Source organism: Hemitrygon akajei, unplaced genomic scaffold, assembly GCF_048418815.1.
Source record: "Hemitrygon akajei unplaced genomic scaffold, sHemAka1.3 Scf000054, whole genome shotgun sequence".
In the NCBI taxonomy this organism is placed as follows: Eukaryota; Metazoa; Chordata; class Chondrichthyes; order Myliobatiformes; family Dasyatidae; genus Hemitrygon; species Hemitrygon akajei.
The window spans coordinates 159,297-178,720 of NW_027331940.1; the positions used below are offsets into that span (position 1 = coordinate 159,297).

The following is a 19,424-nucleotide window of genomic DNA, read 5'->3' on the forward strand; positions in this document are numbered from 1 at the left end:
TCGTGCCGAACGCCTACTCTCACCTAGTCCCACCTACCTGCACTCAGCCCAAAACCCTCCATTCTTTTCCTGTCCATATACCTATCCAATTTTACTTTAAATGACAATACCGAACGGGCCTTTACCACTTCTACTGGAAGCTCGTTTCACACAGCTACCACTCTTTGAGTAAAGAAGCTCCCCCTCGTGTTACCCCTAAACTTTTGCCCCTTAACTCTCAACTCATGTCCTCTTGTTTGAATCACCCCTGCTCTCAATGGAAAAAAGCCTATCCACGTCAACTCGATCTATCACCCTCATAATTTTAAATACCTCTATCAAGTCCCCCCTCAACCTTCTATGCTCCAAAGAATAAAGACCTAACTTGTTCAATCTTTCCCTGTAACTTAGATGCTGAAACCCAGGTAACATTCCAGTAAATCTCCTCTGTACTCTCTCTATTCTGTGTTAGCGCGTGGTCTAGTGGATAAGGCATCGGTTTAATGATCTGAAGGTGTAAAGTATTGTGGGTTTTCGAAGATTTACACAAGCATTGTCGTGTGGGCCTAATTTGATAATACTATTTTGTAAAGCCTTTGGAATGATATCAGTTATCGATATTACGATTGGGATAATGAATACCCTGTTCGTGTTCCATAGTCTTTCATTTTCCCCTTTTAATTCAGCATATTTATGGTATTTTTACTAATTCATTTCTCTAATTTATGTGTGTTTGGTATGGCTCTATATATATATTTAAAGTTGTTTTTGCTTGTTTATCCTGTAAAAGTATATCCGAACGGTTATCATGGATTATCCTGTTTGAAATAATGATCGGTCACAGTTTGATATGAAGGACTCTAGTTCTAAAATAGTGTTAGCGCGTGGCACGTGGTTAGGGCATTCATCTAGTGATCCGAAGGTCGCTGGTTCGAACCTCAGCTGAGACCTTGTGTTGTACCCTTGAGCAAGGCACTTAACAACACATTGCTCTGCGACGACACCAGGGCCAAGCTGCTTGGGTCCTAGTGCCCTTCCCTTGGACAACATCGGTGGCGTGGAGAGAGGATGGCTTGCAGATTGGGCAACTGCCGGTCTCCCATACAACCCTGTCCAGGCCTACGCCCTGCAAACCTTCCAATGAATGGTCTCACGAGACTAACAAATGCCTATAAGTGTAAAATAACTGCTCTCTCTATTTTGTTGACATCTTTCCTATAATTCGATGACCAGAACTGTACACAATACTCCAAATTTGGCCTCACCGATGCTTTGTACAATTTTAACATTACATCCCAACTCCTATACTCAATGCTCTGATTTATAAAGGCCAGCATACCAAAAGCTTTCTTCATTACCCTATCCACATGAGATTCCACCTTCAGGGAACTATGCGCCATTATTCCTGGATCACTCTGTTCTACTGCATTCCTCAATGCCCTACCATTTACCATGTATTTCCTATTTGGATTATTCCTACCAAAATGTAGCCCTGCACACTTATCAGCATTAATAAGCATTATCAGCATTAAACTCCATCTGCCGTCTTTCAGCCCACTCTTCTAACTGGCCTTCAATGACCTACCATTGACCATATTTAAAATATACAAGGATATTGCCCGTATGTGAGGACTTGATTTGTAGGAAAATATTAAATAGAATCGGACTTCATTCCACAGAGCGAAAGAGAATGAGAGGAGATCAGGCAGAGCTGTAGAAAATTCTGAAGAGTATAGACTGGAATTAGTTCATGAATTAAAAATTAATGGTGAAATGCTTAAAGGGAACCAGAAGAGATTGCTGTGGGTGCAGTCTTTATTTCCTGGCGTTCAGAAGAATGAAAGGAGATTTGATAGAGCTATATAAAGTTACAGCTAGACTGGAAGAAGAATTCATGAGCTAAGGATGAATGGTGAAATGTTTAAAATGAACAACAACGGGATTATCGTCATTCATACTGTGGCAACAGTGTGGAACACGGTGCCTGGGAAAGTGATGGATGCCGGCAGGATTTCAACATTTAAGAGAATTCCATATTGGTACATGAATGGGAAGGACATGGAGGGCGATGTTCTAATTGCAGGTTGATGGGACGAGGCAGATTAACATTTCGGCTGAAGGGCCTGTTTCTGCAATGTAGCATTCTAAGATTCTGAGGCATGTCTGGAGAAGGAATGGATTCACTGAGGACTCCGGTGTGCATTGATGTAGTGACTGAAAGAGAGGTTTCCTGACAAATTGACCGAGTAACTGGAGGTCACTCTGACTGGAGTGATGATGATGTGCAGGTCAGACAGAGCTAAAGGAGACACATTAGGATTTGGAATCCATAATCATCACAATAAATGGAGTGATCTGCAGGAAGCAGGTCAAGAATGGAGATACACGCAGAGCACTACAGCACTTCGGCCAGTTGCTTACCACTGGGAGCATTTAATAGGTCGTGGGAGCTTAACCCCACTACCACCCCCCGGGTATAGCAATCTAAAGCAACCAAGGGGGCGCTGTATTATTGAAAACAATAAATAGGTAAATTGGCTTATTATTGTCACATGCACCACGGTAAAATGGAAAACATTTCAGCATGCGATCCAAATTACATCACATCGTGCAATGAGGTTGTACAAGGAAAAGCAGAACAGAATAGTTTAGGGAAACAGTGTTTCAGTTGCTGAGAAAGTGCAGTGCAGGCAAACGATAATGTAGAAGGTCAAAGAATAATATGGAGATCAGGGTTTTGTTTTTTGGAACTATGCTCCTAAACTGTAGAATTCAACACCTAAAACTGTGCAGAAGTCTGCGGTACATATTACGACTGGCATTTTGTCTTTTATTTTCTAGTTTGCAGTTTATCCCGTTGTGATGCGGTGTGAACGGCATCGTCTGGATGAAAGGTGCTTTATAAATAAGTTGTTATTATTATTATTATTATCTCTAATTTCCTCCACATGTATGAATGAGGATTTCTCAGGAAGGGTGAGGATGTCCATTAACTCGCTATCAAAGGAGTCTCCCTCTAACCCCTCACCACAGATATATCCCTCATCCTCCTCCCCGTATGTTCTAATAGATGGTTGCACTTCTAACACACACTGCGCAGCGGGCACCTCACTCATACCGGCCTGCTCCACCGTCACATCTGTCTTATCCACAGTGACGACAATGGAGGGAAAATCCCTATGGACTCCCATTAGTTGATGGGGTCGATATGCAGAGTATATGACCCTCCTCAGGATCCACCAGCAGCCTGATTCTGACGGTGAGACAACTTGGTCTCCTCTCCGCTCATACTGTTTAATACACTTGCCTCCAGGGAGACGCTTACTACTAAGTCCTGGGTGGAGGGCTCCAGGTCTGTCTTAATTGTGCAAACAGGCCTAGCACTAGTGTCCTGCACAATCACACCACCTACCATAGGGCTGGTGGCCACATTTGGGGATTCAGGATTTGAACCAATCTCTACCCGGATTCCCACCCCTTCCTGGGACTCCCCCGCATCTACATTCCCCGCCCTCTTGGGGGAGCATTCCCTTCTCCTCTTCAAGCCGGAGGAGCACACAGGTGCAGGATTCACCGATGGGGCGGCACTCATCGCTTCCATCACCCCGTCCGACTGTGCGCTTCCCCGAGCCTCCCGCTCCACTTCAGGGCAAATGGGTGTGAGCTCTGCGGTGTCGGGGGCCGAATTCTGAGTGTGTTTGGATTTCTTCCTCGCTTTCCTTCCCCGCACAGGCTCCACCCCATCCCTCGCCTGAACCTCCCTGCACGTAGCCTCAGGAACACTCGCCTGAACCACAGGGGTAGGACCAGAGACTGGAACAGAGGTAGGAATAGGGACAGAGATAGGAGAAGGCGCAGGTGTAGGTGCAGGAATAGAATCCGGTGCAGAGGTAGCTGGGGCATTGTTGCCCGATGTGGACTCCCTAGGGATTCGGGTGTTAAGACAGTCCCTCAGAAAGTGCCCCACTTCCCCGCACGCATGGCACCGTGGGTGCTCACAGCTCCAATGTACCTGATAGCGTACCCCTCGTGCCGGACTGTAAACCGACCCTCAACTTCGTCCTCCTTTTCCAGCTGCATGAATACCTGTCACCGGAAAGAGATTACGGTACGGAGGGTGCGTCTCTTAAATTTGTGTCTGATGGCATTTATCTCTGACCGTACTTGCCCCAAGCGTGCTAGTGAGGGAAGCAGATCCTCTTTGGGGATGAAAGGCTTAACGTGACCGAGGACGATGCGTTGTGTGGGAGCTGTCATCAGCTCCATCTGTAAAAAGATGTTTTCCACCGTGATCCCCCTGCTAAGAGCCCGGTTCACTAACTCATCATCAACTCTCCAGCAAAACACTGCCTTCCTGAACTCTTTCTCGGTGGTCAAAATACCACCTTTCCCCACCAGGTCTTCCATGGCCTCCGCACAATTTTTCAGCGTAATTCCAGGACGCAAAATACATTGCACCCCACATTCCACTTTCACCGACCGAAACAGGGCATTGTTCGAGGCAGGAGAGGCAGCCACCTTTGCATAACTCCCCGAAGGCCTGCGACTCCCTGGAGACTGGTCCGGCATGCTGGCACTATGCCCGAATCGAGAACTATATGATGGTGCCGGTTATAAAGTCCTGGAGCGGTTTGGATAACTGGCCAGAAAAGTTTGTACTCAACAGTACCTTGCTGGCTCAGCGCCAGAAATTCCAATGCCAGGAAATGCTCCATCTGTCCTGAAGACCTCCCAGGCCGTGAGAGTTCAAGACGTCTCAACAGATGCTCTGGCTCCTACACCAAACAAGAATCATGAAGATGAGGGGGGGGGGGGGGGGGGATGTTGTCCCGATGTTAGTGGGGTAACAATGGCGTTTGTCTCCGGTTTTTGAGCGAGAAGGCTTCCTGGCGAGTTGGCAGCAGCCACAGCAGGGTGCTACGCTGTTCGCAGCCGTCAATGAACCCCGTCCAAACTGGCAGAAAAACACCAAACGAAGCTTCCACACTAAAACAGCCGCTCACTCACATGTCCAAGAGACATTTAGAACCACCTCCAATCTATCTCACGAACTTAACACAACAGTTCTTCCTCGATTTCTCCCAGCTCATTCAATACATTTCCATGCTGTGTCTGACCCCGGGAGTGTGTGATCGGATGGTTTCGAGGAAGCTTCACTCCGTATCTGACCCCGGGAATGTGTAATCGGACTGTGTGGAGGGAGGTTCACTCTGTGTCTGACCACGGGAGTGTGTGATGGGATGGTTTCGAGGGAGCTTCACTATGTGTCGGACCCCAGGAGTGTGTGATGTGACAGTGTGGAGGGAGATCCAATCTGTGTGTGACACCGGGAGTGTGTGATGGGAGGAGTGGAGGGAGATTGTGTCTCATCCCGGGAGTGTGTGAAGGGACGGTGTGGAGGGAGCTCCACGCTGTGTCTGACCCCGGGAGTGTGTGACGGGACGGAGCAGAGGGAACTTCAGTGTGGGTCGTAGTCCCAGAATGTGTGTTGGGATGGTGTGTGGGGAGCTTCACCCTGTGTTTGTCCCTGGGATTGTATGATGGGACGCTATTGAATGACATTAAGCCTGTGACTAACACTATCAGTATATGAGCTTCCAATCTCTTTTGTCTTTTTTTTCTGTGAGAACAAGGAGATCCCGCAGGACGGTGGGGGTCAGGATAGTGTGGGTATTTGGGGTGTGAGGGAGTCGTGTGTCAGCCTGAATGGGAATGGTTAGTGAAGGGGTCTTGGGGATCAGACACCATCAGACTGACATCCCTCAGCCTGGAGCTGAGACGCTGCAGTACCAGTGTGAGGAGCTCAGACCCATTATTGCAGTTCACCGGGGGCAACTGTAACCCCAGGTCACTATTTTTCTTCAAATGAGACAAGTTCGACACCAAGTCAGGAAGTAACAGCGGTTTATTGATTTCATCACGACAAGTGTAAATTTAACAATGTTAGATGAGGGATTTGGACCAATTGGAGGAATGGGCTGAAAAATGGCAGATGGAGTTTAATGCGGACAAGTGTGAGGTATTTCAATGTAAATGGTAGGACACTGAGGAGTGCAGTAGAACAGATGGATCTGGGAGTACAGATACATAATTCCCTAAAAGTGGCATCACAGGTAGATAGGGTCGTAAAGAGAGCTTTTGGTAAATTGGCCTTTATAAATCAAAGTATTGAGTATAACAGTTGGAATGTTATGCTGAGGTTGTACGAGACATTGGTGAGACCGAATTTAGAATATTGTGCGCAGTTTTGGTCACCTATTTACAGGAAGGATATTAATAAGGTTGAAAGAGTGAACAGAAGGTTTACAAGGATGTTGCCGGGACTTGAGAAACTGAGTTACAGAGAAAGGTTGAATAGGTTAGGATTTTATTCCCTGGAGCGTAGGAGAATGAGGGGTGATTTGATAGAGATGTATAAAATTATGATGGGTATAGATAGAGTGAATGAAAGCAAGCTTTTTCCACTGAAGCTAGGGGAGAGAAAAAACAAACAGGTCATGGGTTATGGGTGAAGAGGGAAAGTTTAAAGAGAACATTAGGGAGGTTTCTTCACGCAGAGAGTGGTGGGAGTGCGGAATGATCTGCCAGATGAAGTGGTAAGTGCGGGATCACTTTTGACATTTAAGAAAAACTTGGACAGGTACATGGATGAGAGGGGTTTGGAGGGATATGGCCCAGGCGCAGGTCATTGGGACGAGGCAGAAAAATGGTTCAGCACAGCCAAGAAGGGCCAAAAGGCCTGTTTCTGTGCTGTAATCTTCTATGGTTCTAATGTGTGAGCTGCTGACGTATGGGAACAAATAAACTGCTTCCGATTCACTCACAGTCACACACAATTAACTGACCAGCGAAAAGCAGTGACAGATTGAATAATCTCACAGTCGGTCTCCATCGGGGAACCGATAATCTTTAAAATCACAGTTCAGGACTACGTCCGGGATCGCTGCAGATCTACTGTCACATTTGAGGTATTTGTCAATTTAACATCATTAAATCGGCCAGACTGCCGAGTGCACCGTCCTCAGCAAAGGGAGCAAAAAGATTTTCTCCCCGGACAACCTTGTCCGGGTCACGGGGTCCGAGGATCTTCCTGTCTGTGTAATGACCCAGGGTCCTACGTGGAGGACTCACGTGGGAGGGGTCTCGAACGGGAACATCGGGCAGAAGCTGCGCCGCAGGACAAGAAGCGGAAATACGTCACTGAGGTCACAGAGCGCAAGACTGGAGCCAGTTCGGTCAGAATGGTTGGGAATTATACCTGGCGCACGTCTATTAAAGGTAAGGGTTGCAGTTAAAGGGGCGTACGGGAAAACGGCCAAAATGTCCCCATCCCGCGAGCGGGGATGTTTACATATTCAGATATTCACATGGTCACTATCATTCCGGGGCTGGGTTCCTGCAGAGACTCCAGTTCCTTCCACCCGGTCTCACTGAAACGATTCCCAGCCTCACTGAAAACATTGTTCCTCAGCCTGAAACAGATGGGAGAATAAAGATGAAATAAACAGACCACACAACAGTGTCAGTAACAGGGGTTAATGTTTCAACAACTCTCACAGACAAATATCACCAGAAAACCCGCGGATCCGCTGATATTTTATCACATTGAACATTCACACAAACACTCACCCAATCCGCTCCAGACTCGGGAGGGTCAGTATGAGGCGGCGGAGAGCGGGGACAGATTGGTCTGTCAGCGAGTTTGATACAAGGTCCAGCACCATCAGTGATGGGTTTGTACTGAGAGCGGAGACAAGATCCTCGACACCAGAATCTGTGAGACCGACATGGTTCAGCCTGAATATGAGAGAGAGTGAGGGTGAAGGACACAGAGAGACAGGAGACGGTAGAAATCCCCAGTGTTTATCAGTAACACAATTACTGATCACATTAATGTTCAGTGTCAGACACCCAGTGACTGTAAACACAATCTCCCACAGTCTTGTACCTACCACAGTTTCTGTATTTTACACGCCGGGTTCCTCAGAGCTGCAGACACCAGTTTCACTCCTGAATCTCCCAGTTTATTAGCACTCAGGTCCAGATCCATCAGTGATGGGTTTGTACTGAGAGCGGAGACGAGATCCTCGGCACCAGAATCTGTGAGACCGACATTGTCCAGCCTGGAGATGAGAGAGAGTGAGAGTGAAGGACACAGAGAGACAGGAGATGGTACAAATCCCCCGTGTTCATCAGTAACACAATTACTGATCACATTAATGTTCAGTGTCAGGCACCCAGTGACCGTAAACACAATCTCCCACAGTCTGGTACTTACTGAAGTTTCTGTACTTTACACTCTGGGTTCCTGAGAGCTGCAGACACCAGTTTCACTCCTGAATCTCCCAGTTTATTCTCCCCAAGTCTAAACACAAACAGACAAATTGATGAACATAATGATTCAAACCGTGGGTCTGAGGGAATTTCTCTCACTCGGATATTTCAGGAAACATTAAACCTTTCAGTAAATCACTGATCGAAGTTCCCATCACTGTCAATGTCCCTCACTGACCAGCTCCAGGGTATTCACCGAATGTCAGTAATTTAGTCTGTCGTTGTGACACTGTAAACTCCACATATTCTATTCCATTCCCCGATGGTTAGAAAAGTGTTCCTGATGTGAGAGGGTTGGGAGGGTCAGGGATGAAGGATGGGAGAAAGTCCCACAGTGAGGAAGATTTGTGAGTGGGAATGTGTCGATGGGAGATGTTGGAAGAGACCCCACCTGAGGAAAAGGGATAGGAAGACAGAATCTGCAGGAGGAAGGGATTGGGGAAGAGAGATCCCTCATGAGGAAGGGAATGGAGAAGAGAGATCCCTCAGGAGGAAGGATAATGGGGATGAGAGGTTCCACAGGAGGATGGGGATGGGGATGAGAAGTTCCACAGCAGTATACCGATGGCAAAAGATAATCCAACAAGATGAGATGATCCAGAAATACATTGCAACGGAGGGGTGGATCTGAACTGAGGCCCACAATCGGGAGAGGAGATGCGCCCATGGGGTCTGGGTATCTGGTAGTGAGCACAGTCACACAGGTGGACTGATGGTGATAGTCACACACAGGGAAGGGCAGGGGAGGACAATCTCACAATGGTATTTCTTTCCTTCTCACTGGGACAGTCTGCTGACGGTAAGGGGAAGGGGGTGTGAATCTCTGACCCACCTGCTGCAGTCAGTGTCGGTCTGGGTGTCAGTAACAGTGAGAAGGAACATTGTCAATGGGCGTGTCACAGGCAGCAGGAAACACGGCCATTCCTGTGATTTACTACCATTAAACCAATGGTCGTTGTTCACTGATCTGATGAATTCCCCAAGATCCCTTCACAAGGAACCACAGAACCCTCCCGTCCTTGGGGAATTACTGGCTGATCCCCTGGGCATTTGTCACAATTCTTCACAATCTGATTTACTACAAATTTGACACAATTCGTTACTACAGTTTGACCCAAATCCCTTTACATTGAAGCAACACTGTGGAACAGGTTCACAGTTCAGAGTGAGAGATAAATCAAGTTACCTCAACTCCTGGCACTTGTGCAGCCCGGGTCCCAGCCGCTGGATTCCTTCACACTGAACGTGGCAGTTCTGCAGGTCGAGGTGTTTTATTGTATCACAGAGTCCAATGGCATGAGACAGGACCGCGCAGTCAATTGGTGTCAGTATCATCCCATTAAATGAAATTGTTTCCACAGATCCCAGTGCAGCCTGAGCCAGTCCACGATTCTGAGACTCAAACAGGTAGTGCAATGTGTTCAGGAGGCTGCTTTTACCTTCTTCACTCCATGTGTTTCCACTCTGGCGTTTAACCTCCTCCTTCACCCAGTCAATCACCTGGCAGGTTGTCTGATGAGGAAATGGACCCAGAAACTCCTCCAGGCCCCGAGCTGTCATTGGGGAGGAGAGACCAGCAACAAAACGGAGAAATACCTCAAATCGCCCATCTGTCGTGTTGTGGGCTTCAGTGAGGAATTTCAGGATACCTCCGGGGTGTATAGTCAGGAATTGTGCGACTGCAGCTACAAACTCTTGGATGGTGAGGTGTGAGAATGTGTAAACCACGCTCCGGGCAGCATCCTCTCTCTCCAACAGCTCCATCAGGAACCCGGACAGGAACTGGGAAGGCTGCAGATTGTACTTGATCAAATCTACATCTGTAAACACAATCTTCCTCTGGGATACTCCTCTGAAGGCCATCAGACCAACATTGAGTAACACGTCACGGGGTCTCTCAATTTCACGGCCATGGTTTTTCAGGATGTTGTAAATATAGTAGGAGTACAGTTGGGTGATGGTCTTGGGAATTCGCTGCGGGTCCCTGACTCTTTGTGTGAAGAAGGGGCCCAGTGCCAGAGCGAGGATCCAGCAGTAGGAGGGGTTGTAGCTCATGGTGTACAGGATCTCATTCTCCTTCACATGTTTGAAAACAGCTTCTGCCACCGTCTGATCTTCAAAATGTCTGAGGAAATATTCCTTCCGTTCCTCATCAACAAATCCCAGGATTTCGGCCCAGACACTGATCTTCGCCTTTTCCAATAAATATAAAGCAGTGGGGCGGGTGGTCACCAGCACTGAACACCCTGGGAGCAGCTTGCCCTGGATTAAACTGTACACAATGTCAGACACTTCACACCTCCACTCGGGATCTGGGCACTGGTGCTTGGGTTCTGAATCTCTCCGACTGTCAGCAAAATCAATTTTGTGCTTGAATTCATCCAAACCATCAAATATAAACAGTAATCCCTCGGGGTTCTTCCAGACCTCTCTCAGTAAATTCCTAAAGTAAGGATACTGATCCAGAACCAGTTCCATCAGGTTTATTCTGCAGTTAATGGAGTTTAAATCCCGGAATTTGAAACTAAATACAAACTGGAATTGTTGGTATATTCTCCCCGTGGCCCAGTCATAAACAATCTTTTGAACCATTGTTGTTTTCCCGATCCCTGCGACTCCGGCCACTGCTGCTGAATTCCCAGATTTGGACTTACTTCGGGAAAAGCTGCTCTGGAATAACTGATCAGTCTGGATTTTTTCCAACTCTCCGCGAAGGTGTTTCTGTCTCCACTCGTCGTGCTCTTTGCCTCTTGCCAGCAGCTCATGTTCCACCAGTCTCCGATCTCGAACAGTAGAAATGACCGTGAGCTCAGCGTATCGATCAACCAGCTGGAAAACCTTCACCTTCTCCGTCATCCGGATCGTGTTCACTCTCAGTGTTTCAGTTTGTGCCCGCAGAGTCTCCTTATGTTTCTGTTGAATATCTTCCATGGGAACAGAGAACATTGTCAAAATGTTAAATGGCTCAACTGACAAAGAATTTTACAAATTCAACATTCAGTGTTTGAACGGATTTAATGCTTCCAATCATATTAAGACAGAAAGTAAAACTCTGTTCACAGACACCGGAACTGACAGCGATTAATGTCTCAGAAAATGTCCAATCCTCATACTTTGGTACGAATTGCTTGTGAAGGCGAGCATTCCTCTGATATCCTATTCCATTTCCGACTGCACTTCTGTTACAACAACATTTCACTATGTTTAAAGCATTGTTTGCATCATTAACAGACGATGTTAATGTTAATCTGCTGTGGAAATACGGAAAGCAGGACACTGTGCATTTCGGCAAAGCTGCACACTGGGGAGTCACAGGTGTCCACTACTCTTGCATTAAAACAGGAGCAGAATATGTGTCAAATACTGAGGTCGGGCAGAATCTGTGGAGAGAATGACTTTGAGGTTTTGGATCGACAGCTCATTGGAAAGACAATTAAAAAATTGTTTGCTTTTGGTTTCAAAGTTGGAGGAGCGGTGGACAGATGGAGTCTCTGTGAATGGAAGAGACCACAAGCGTGACAGTGACGTTCGCCGTGTTTCTGGGAGAGGGTGGTGATGTCTCGGCAACCGCTCCTGATCAGTCTGGCAGTGGGGTGTGGGGCGCTGTATTATGAGGCCTCTGCCTGTCAGGGTCGACCATGGATGTTACGTCCCAGCTGACTAAAAACACAAGACAGGACACTGCTATATGGAGAGCAAGCAGTTGCCCATGTAGCACACTCCCCTCTCCATATATCTGATGAACACAAAGGAACGGCAAAGACAGATATAGCTTGGAACCAGAAGCATCGCAGGAGCAGCCAGTTTGCATTGAACACAACATAAGACTGCCTTAGGAGCTCCAGCTCCAGGTTTTTCCCTGTGGGTTTACTCCCATGAAGTGTTAGAGTGGCAAGGCAGCGGAGGATTGAGATAAGAGTTTTTCTTCCCCTGAGGAGCTGCCAATCATGTCTGACAAAACCCATCTGCCCTAAGCAGATAGTTGTAAGTCCCAGTAACCCGCCTTTGCCCTGTCTGCTCTTGGATGAAACTCTTCCACCGGGCTTAGTCGTTAAGCCACACACGAAGGCCAGGAGCTGGACTTGGTTAACAGAGGCTATTTGATTCAGACGCTATTGGGAGATAATAGCATAGTAGATGAACATTCAATAGTCTTATAAATGCAGAATTAAAGCTGTCCTTGAGGCTGATGGTACATACCTTCAGCCTTTTATATCTTCTGCCCCATGGGAGTATGACAGAGTGGGTTAGGGTTCAACACCAAGATTTTGGGCGGGGTTAGCGTCTTGCTAACTTGATTGTGTTCTTTCAGGGGTGACAAAGGGTAAAGTTACACACAGAAATTGTCCGCTTGGATATTAGTAGGGTGTTTGACAAGACCCCACATGGGAGGCTCATACAGAAAATTAACATGCTTGGGAACTGTGTGAATTGTCCTGGCTGCCGGGAACCCACACTGGGAGAAATTTCTTTCACTGGCGGGTGGTGAACCTGTGAAATTATTGTCAGAGATGGCTGAAGAAGACACGTCATTGGATATATTTAAAATGCAGGTCGATATGTTCCTAATTTGGAAGAGCGTCTACATTTACAGAAGGAAGAGTAATGGGGTCAAGTCTATACGCGGAGCAAATTCACCGAGCCGATTTGCTTAATTCTGTTCCGAGGTCTGCCCCATGGGAGTATGACAGAGAGAATGTTTGAGGGGGGTTAGGTTTCAGCAGCAAGGCTTTGGGCGGGGGAAGTAGCGTCTTGCTAACCTGATTGAGTTCTTCCAGGAGTGGACAAAGGTGATGGATATTGTCTACTTGGATTTTAGTTGCGTGTTTGACAAGATCCCACATGGGAGGCTCATACAGAAAATGAACATACTTGGGAACTGTGCGAATTGTCCTGGCTGCCAGGGTCCCACACTGGGAGACATTTCTTTCACTGACGGGTGGTGACTCTGTGAAATTATTGTCATAGACAGCTGAGGAAGACAAGTCATTGGGTATATTTAAAATACAGGTCGATATGTTCCTGATTCGGAAGACTGTCAATGTTTACTGGGATAATGGGGTAGAGAGGAATTGCAGAGCAAATTCACTGCGCCGAATGGATTAATTCTGCTCCTGGATCTTATGGTTTTAGGGAGCATCTGGAGTATTGTATTCACTTCTGATTGTTCAGCTCTTGCAAGGATTGGAGAGGGTACAGAACAGGTTCATCAGGATGTTGCCTGGATTTGGTGACATGTGCTACAAGTAGAGGTTTGTTAAACTTGGTTTGTTTACTCTGGTGGCGGAATGGAGATCTGACAGACGTGTACAAGTTTGCGAGATAAAAGTTTTTGTCGACACCCTCATCTTTTATTTGTTTCTTTTTTACATAAGGCTGGTGTCTAATACCAGAGGGCATTTGGTTAAGGTCAGATGGGGTAAATTTACAGCAATTGTGGCTAGTTTTTTTTGACAGAGCTGTGGGTGCCTGCAAGTTACTGCCTGGGTCCTGTCGGAGGCAATTATGTTACAGATGTTCCTAGTTATACATGAATAGGCAGGAAATGCAAGGATATGGTCAATAATATAAGAAAGGATACCAAAGTAGTTTTTTTTTCTTTCCCAGATATATAAAGAGTTAAAAAAAGGGAGAGGGTCGATATCGGACCGCTGAAAACTGATGTTGTACATAGAAACATAGAAAATAGGTGCATGAGTAGGCCATTCGGCCCTTCGAGCCTGCACCACCACTCAGTATGATCGTGGCTGATCATCCAACTCAGAACCCTGTACCTGCTTTCTCTCCATAACCCCCCCCCCCCCCCACCCCCGGATCCCTTTAGCCACAAGGGCCATATCTAACTTCCTCTTAATATAGCCAATGAACCGGCCTCAACTGTTTCCTGTGGCAGAGAATTCCACAGATTCACCACTCTCTGTGTGAAGAAGTTTTTCCTCATCTCGGTCCTAAAAGGCTTCCCCTTTATCCTTAAACTGTGACCCCTCGTTCTGGACTCCCCCAACATCGGAAACAATCTTCCTGCATCTAGCCTGTCCAATCCCTTTAGAATTTTATACGTTTCAATAAGATCTCCCCTCAATCTTCTAAATTCATGTGAGTATAAGCCTAGTCGATCCAGTCTTTCTTCATATGAAAGTCCTGCCATCCCAGGAATCAATCTGGTGAACCTTCTTTGTACTCCCTCTATGGCAAGAATATCTTTCCTCAGATTAGGGAACCAAAACTGCACACAATACACTAGGTGCGGTCTCACCAAGGCCTTGTACAACTGCAGTAGAACCTCCCTGCTCCTGTACTCAAATCCTTTTGCTGTGAATGCCAGCATACCATTTACCTTTTTCACCGCCTGCTGTACCTGCATGCCCACCTTCAATGACTGTTGTACAATGACACCCAGGTCTCATTGCACCTCCCCTTTTCCTAATCGGCTGCCATTCAGATAATAATCTATTTTCCTGTTCTTGCAACCAAAGTGGATAACCTCACATTTATCCACATTAAATTGCATCTGCCATGAATTTGCCCGCTTATCTAACCTATCCAAGTCACCCTGCATCCTCTTAGCATCCTCCACACAGCTAACACCGCCGCCCAGGTTCGTGTCATCCGCAAACTTGGAGATGCTGCATTTAATTCCCTCGTCTAAATCATTAATATATATTGTAAACAACTGGGGTCCCAGCATTGAGCCTTGCAGTACCCCACAAGTCACAGCCTGCCATTCTGAAAAGGTCCCGTTTATTCCCACCCTTTGCTTCCTGTCTGCCAACCACTTCTCTATCCACATCAATCCCATACCCCCAATATCGTGTGCTTTAAGGAGACTGCCTAGGGTGTGTGGGGATTCCCAGAGCATGAGGACCTGCAGTGAAGGCTTCAACAGAACCAACAGCTGGATTAACATAAAAATACAATATAGAATATTCAGGCTGCAAAGAGAGATTCTCTAAATTGTAAGCTTAATCCAAAGATCAACGAATGATTATTGCTGAATTTTGATTCCCAGGTTTTGCCAAGTCACTGTTTAACACCTGAGATGTGGTTTGAACTGTGCATTTCATCACTCACCTATCAGCTGCGTGGGTAGCTCAGATAACCCTTGGGCGACGTTCATGTATTCCTGTGGATCGGGACCTGTTTAAATATATTAAAAAATCCATGGAAACAGAGCTAAAATAATTAAACTAACTAAAACGTTTATTTCGATGTGTCTTTGTGTTCAGTGCGTGTTTTTAACGTACCGAGTTCCTGTATTTCCCTTAGTATTCTGTCCAACTTCGGTAACTCAGTTCTCCATGTCACAAAGGATTCCCACATCGCCCTCCGGGCCCGGGAGCCTTTGCCCATCACCAAACTGAGGAAGAGTTTGGAACTCTCTGCCCGATTTCCCTTCTCTGTCAGTTCGGTGACTTTCTATAAAAGGAAAACAATGAATTTATTGTGGAGCAGACAGACAGACATGGAGAATGTGGAGGAAAATATCTGTTCATGGTCCCAGTAGCTTCAGAACAGATGCAATCACTGGGCTGCTGCCTCATCCTCCCTGGGTTCAGTCATTAACAGAGAAACAGTAACTGAAGGAAATTCTAAATCAATAGTGTGCAAGAATAAGGATTTACTGACACCCTGCAGTAGATGCAATGTGACTAATTTCCTTGTCCATCAATGTGCAACATTACACCAAAAAGATGCGACAACAAGAATGGAAGAAGGGGAGAGTGGGAGAGCAAAAAATGGATGGCGGGCATCACTGAATCGTGGCTGAATGAAGTTTGTAGTTGGGTGCTTACATCCAAGGATAAATATTGAATCGAAAGGATACGCAGGTAGGTGAAAGTGTTGGGTCAAAGATGCTGTCATTAAAAATGAAAAGTCCTGAGAAAGAGGTGATATCGGATTGGACGATGTAGATGTTAAGAAACTGCATAAGTAAAATGACCCTGATGATACAGGCCTGTTAACAGTAGCCAGGATGTGACCTACAAATTACAACAGGAGAGGGAAGAGGCATGCAAAAAGGTGAATGTGAAAATAGTCACATAGTCAATATGCAGGTAGATTTGGGAAATCATGTCGGTGCTGAATTCCCAAGTGAGGGACTTTATAGAATGCCTATGCGATGGCTTTTGAGAGAAGCCTATGGTTGACCCCACTATAGGAAAGGCGGATCTGGATTTGGTGTTGCGTATTGTGCCAGATTTGATTAGGGAGCTTAAGGTAAATAAACCCTTAAGAGACAGTGATCATCAAATAGCAGAACTCACAGTGCAGTTTGAGAGGGAGAATGTAAAGTTAGATGTATCAGTATGGCAGTTGGATAGAGGAATTACAGAGGCATGAGAGAGGAGCTGGGGAACAATAAATTCAAAAATGACACTAACAGCGACAATGGCAGAGCAGGAATGGCTGATGTTTCTCGGAGCAATTTAAAAGGTGCAGGACAAATGATCACAAAGATGCAGAATTATTCTAAAGGGAGGGCGATCAACTGTGGCTGATGAGGAGCACAAAAGCAAGGGAGAGGGTACAGAATATTACAAAATATAGTAGAACGCTGGAGGACTGGGATGCTTTTACAAACCAAGGCAATTAAAAAAGCCTAAGTACTTAAAATATGAAATATGAAGGTAGGCTAGCGAATAATGTAATAAAGCTTACCAAAAGGTCCATCTGATATTTGAAGAGTGAAAGAGAGGAAAGTGGATTTTGGGCCGCTGGAATATGACAGTGGAGAGGTAATGTCAGGGGACAAGGAAATGACGGAAGGTATTAGTCGGTATTTTGCGTCAGTCTTCACTGTAAAAACATTAGAACGTGCCAGATATTTGAGAATGTCAACACGTACAAACAAGCTGGATGAACTCAGCAGGTCGGGCAGCATCAGTTGAGATGAGCAGTAAAGGTTTCGGGCAGAGACCTTTCGTCAGGACTAAAGAATCATTGACTGCTCATTTCAACTGATGCTGCCCGACCTGCTGAGTTCATCCTGCTTGTTTGTATGTGTTGATTTGACCACAGCATCTGCAGTGTACTTTGTGTTTACTATTTGAGAATGTCAGGTGGCAGATATGAGTGTATTTGCAATTATTAAGGAGAAGGCGCTCAGGAAACTGAAGTACTGAAGATAGAGAAGTCCAGATCAAGCGCACCCGATTGCTTCTGAAAGAGGAGGCTGAAGAGATTGTGGAGACATTAGTAATGATCACTCAAGAATCACTAGATTTTGGAATGGTTTCGGAGGATCGACCATTTAAAATGGGAGGCCAGTTAGTTTGATCAGCGTTTGGGAAGATGTCATCAGTCGAGAATGGAGGATTAGATTTTGGGGAATTTGGACGCACATATTAAAAAAGACCAAAATCCATGGAAGGGAATCTTGCCTGACAGAGCTGGGAACAATTAGGGCTTTTTCATGTTGGATGTTAGTGACCAAAAGTGTTCTGCAGTGTCTGGTTTTGGGACAGTTTCTTTTTCCTTTATGTTAATGATTTGAAGGCTTTCTGACTAAGATTGCACGCGTTACGAAGATATGGGGAAGGACAGGAGGTGTTGAGAAAGCAGGGATTTCGCTAGAGGACATAGACTGATGACAAAATGGACAAATCAGTGGCAATTGGAATGTAGTATAGGGAGGTACATGGCCATACACTTTGGCAGAAACGATTTTGCTGAGAATGAGTGCCGGATGCGCCTGTACCGGCTGGAGCGTGGAAGGATGGGAAAGGCAGAAGAGTTGAGGGCTTGGATTGACACATGGAATTATGACATCATAGCCATTACTGAAACTTGGCTACAAGAGGGGCAGGACTGGCAGCTCAATGTTCCAGGGTTCCGATGTTTCAGACGTGATAAAGGCAGAGGGATGAAGGGTGGAGGGGTGGCTTTGCTAGTCAGGGAAAATATTACAGCAGTGCTTCGGCAGAAAAGATTAGAGGGCTTGTCTACTGAGACCATATGGGTGGAGCTGAGAAACAGAAAAGTTTCTCATTAATATGAGAAACATATTAACCACATTATGACCACATTAATAGGGTTGTATTATAGACCACCCAATAGTCAGCGAGAATCAGAGGAGCAAATCTGCAGAGAGATAACAGACAACTGCAGGAGACAGAAAGTTGTGATTGTAGGGGATTTTAATTTTCCACACATTGATCGGGACTACCATCAGGTCTAGATGGATTAGAGTTTGTGAAATGTGTTCAGGAAAGTTTTCTAAATCTATATATAGATGTACAAACTGGGGAGATGCAATATTAGATCTCTTATTAGGAAATGAGTTAGGGCAGGTAATGGAAGTGTGTGTAGGGGAACACTTTGGTTCCAGGGATTATAATGACATTAGTTTCAATTTGATCTTGGATAAAGATAGATCTGGTTCTCGGGTTGAAGTTCCAAACTGGAAAAAAAGGCCAAATTTGAAGAAATGAGAAAGGATCTAAAAAGCGTAGATTGGGATAGGTTGTTCTCTGGCAAGGATGTAATTGGTAAGTGGGAGGCCTTCAAATGAGATATTTTGAGAGTGCAGTGTTTGTATGTTCCTGTCAGGGTTAAAGGCAAAATGAATAAGACTAAGGAACCTTGGTTCTCGAGGGATATTGGAACTCTGATAAAGAAGAAGCGAGAGATGTATAACAAGTATAGGCAACAGGGAGGAAATAAGATGCTCGCGGAGTATAAAAAGAGTAGGAAAATACTTAAGAAAGAAATCAGGAGGGCTAAAAGAAGACATGACGTTGTTTTAGCAGTCAGGGTGAAGGATAATCCTAAGAGCTTCTACAGGTATGTTAAGAGCAAAATGATAGTAAGGGATAAAATTGGTCCTCTTGAAGATCAGAGTGGTCGGCTATGTATGGAACCAAAAGAAATGGGAGAGATATTAAATGGGTTTTTTGCATCTGTATTTACGAAGGAAACTGGAATGGAGTCTACTGAAACAAGGCAAACAAGTAGGGAGGTTATGGAACTTATACAGATTAAAGAGGAGGAGATGCTTGCTGTCTTGAGGCAAATCAGAGTAGACAAATCCCCAGGATCTGACAGGGTATTCCCTCGGAACTTGAAGGAGACCGGTGTTGAAATTGCAGGGGCCCTGGCAGAAATATTTA

General features: G+C 45.8%; 1 protein-coding gene across 1 annotated transcript in view; it reads right to left on the reverse strand.

The window, feature by feature from the left end:
* Positions 1-5,936: 5,936 nt before the first annotated feature.
* LOC140721341 (NACHT, LRR and PYD domains-containing protein 3-like) overlaps positions 5,937-19,424 on the reverse strand; it is a 54,521-nt gene continuing 41,033 nt past the window's right edge. Inside the window, exons 8-14 of the mRNA XM_073036182.1 lie at positions 15,558-15,729; positions 15,385-15,450; positions 9,500-11,237; positions 8,258-8,344; positions 7,932-8,102; positions 7,609-7,776; positions 5,937-7,451 (exon numbers count right to left, since the gene is read on the reverse strand). Of these exons, the coding sequence (XP_072892283.1) occupies positions 7,343-7,451; positions 7,609-7,776; positions 7,932-8,102; positions 8,258-8,344; positions 9,500-11,237; positions 15,385-15,450; positions 15,558-15,729 (2,511 nt within the window). The 3' untranslated portion in view covers positions 5,937-7,342. The remainder of the gene's footprint in view (positions 7,452-7,608; positions 7,777-7,931; positions 8,103-8,257; positions 8,345-9,499; positions 11,238-15,384; positions 15,451-15,557; positions 15,730-19,424) is intronic.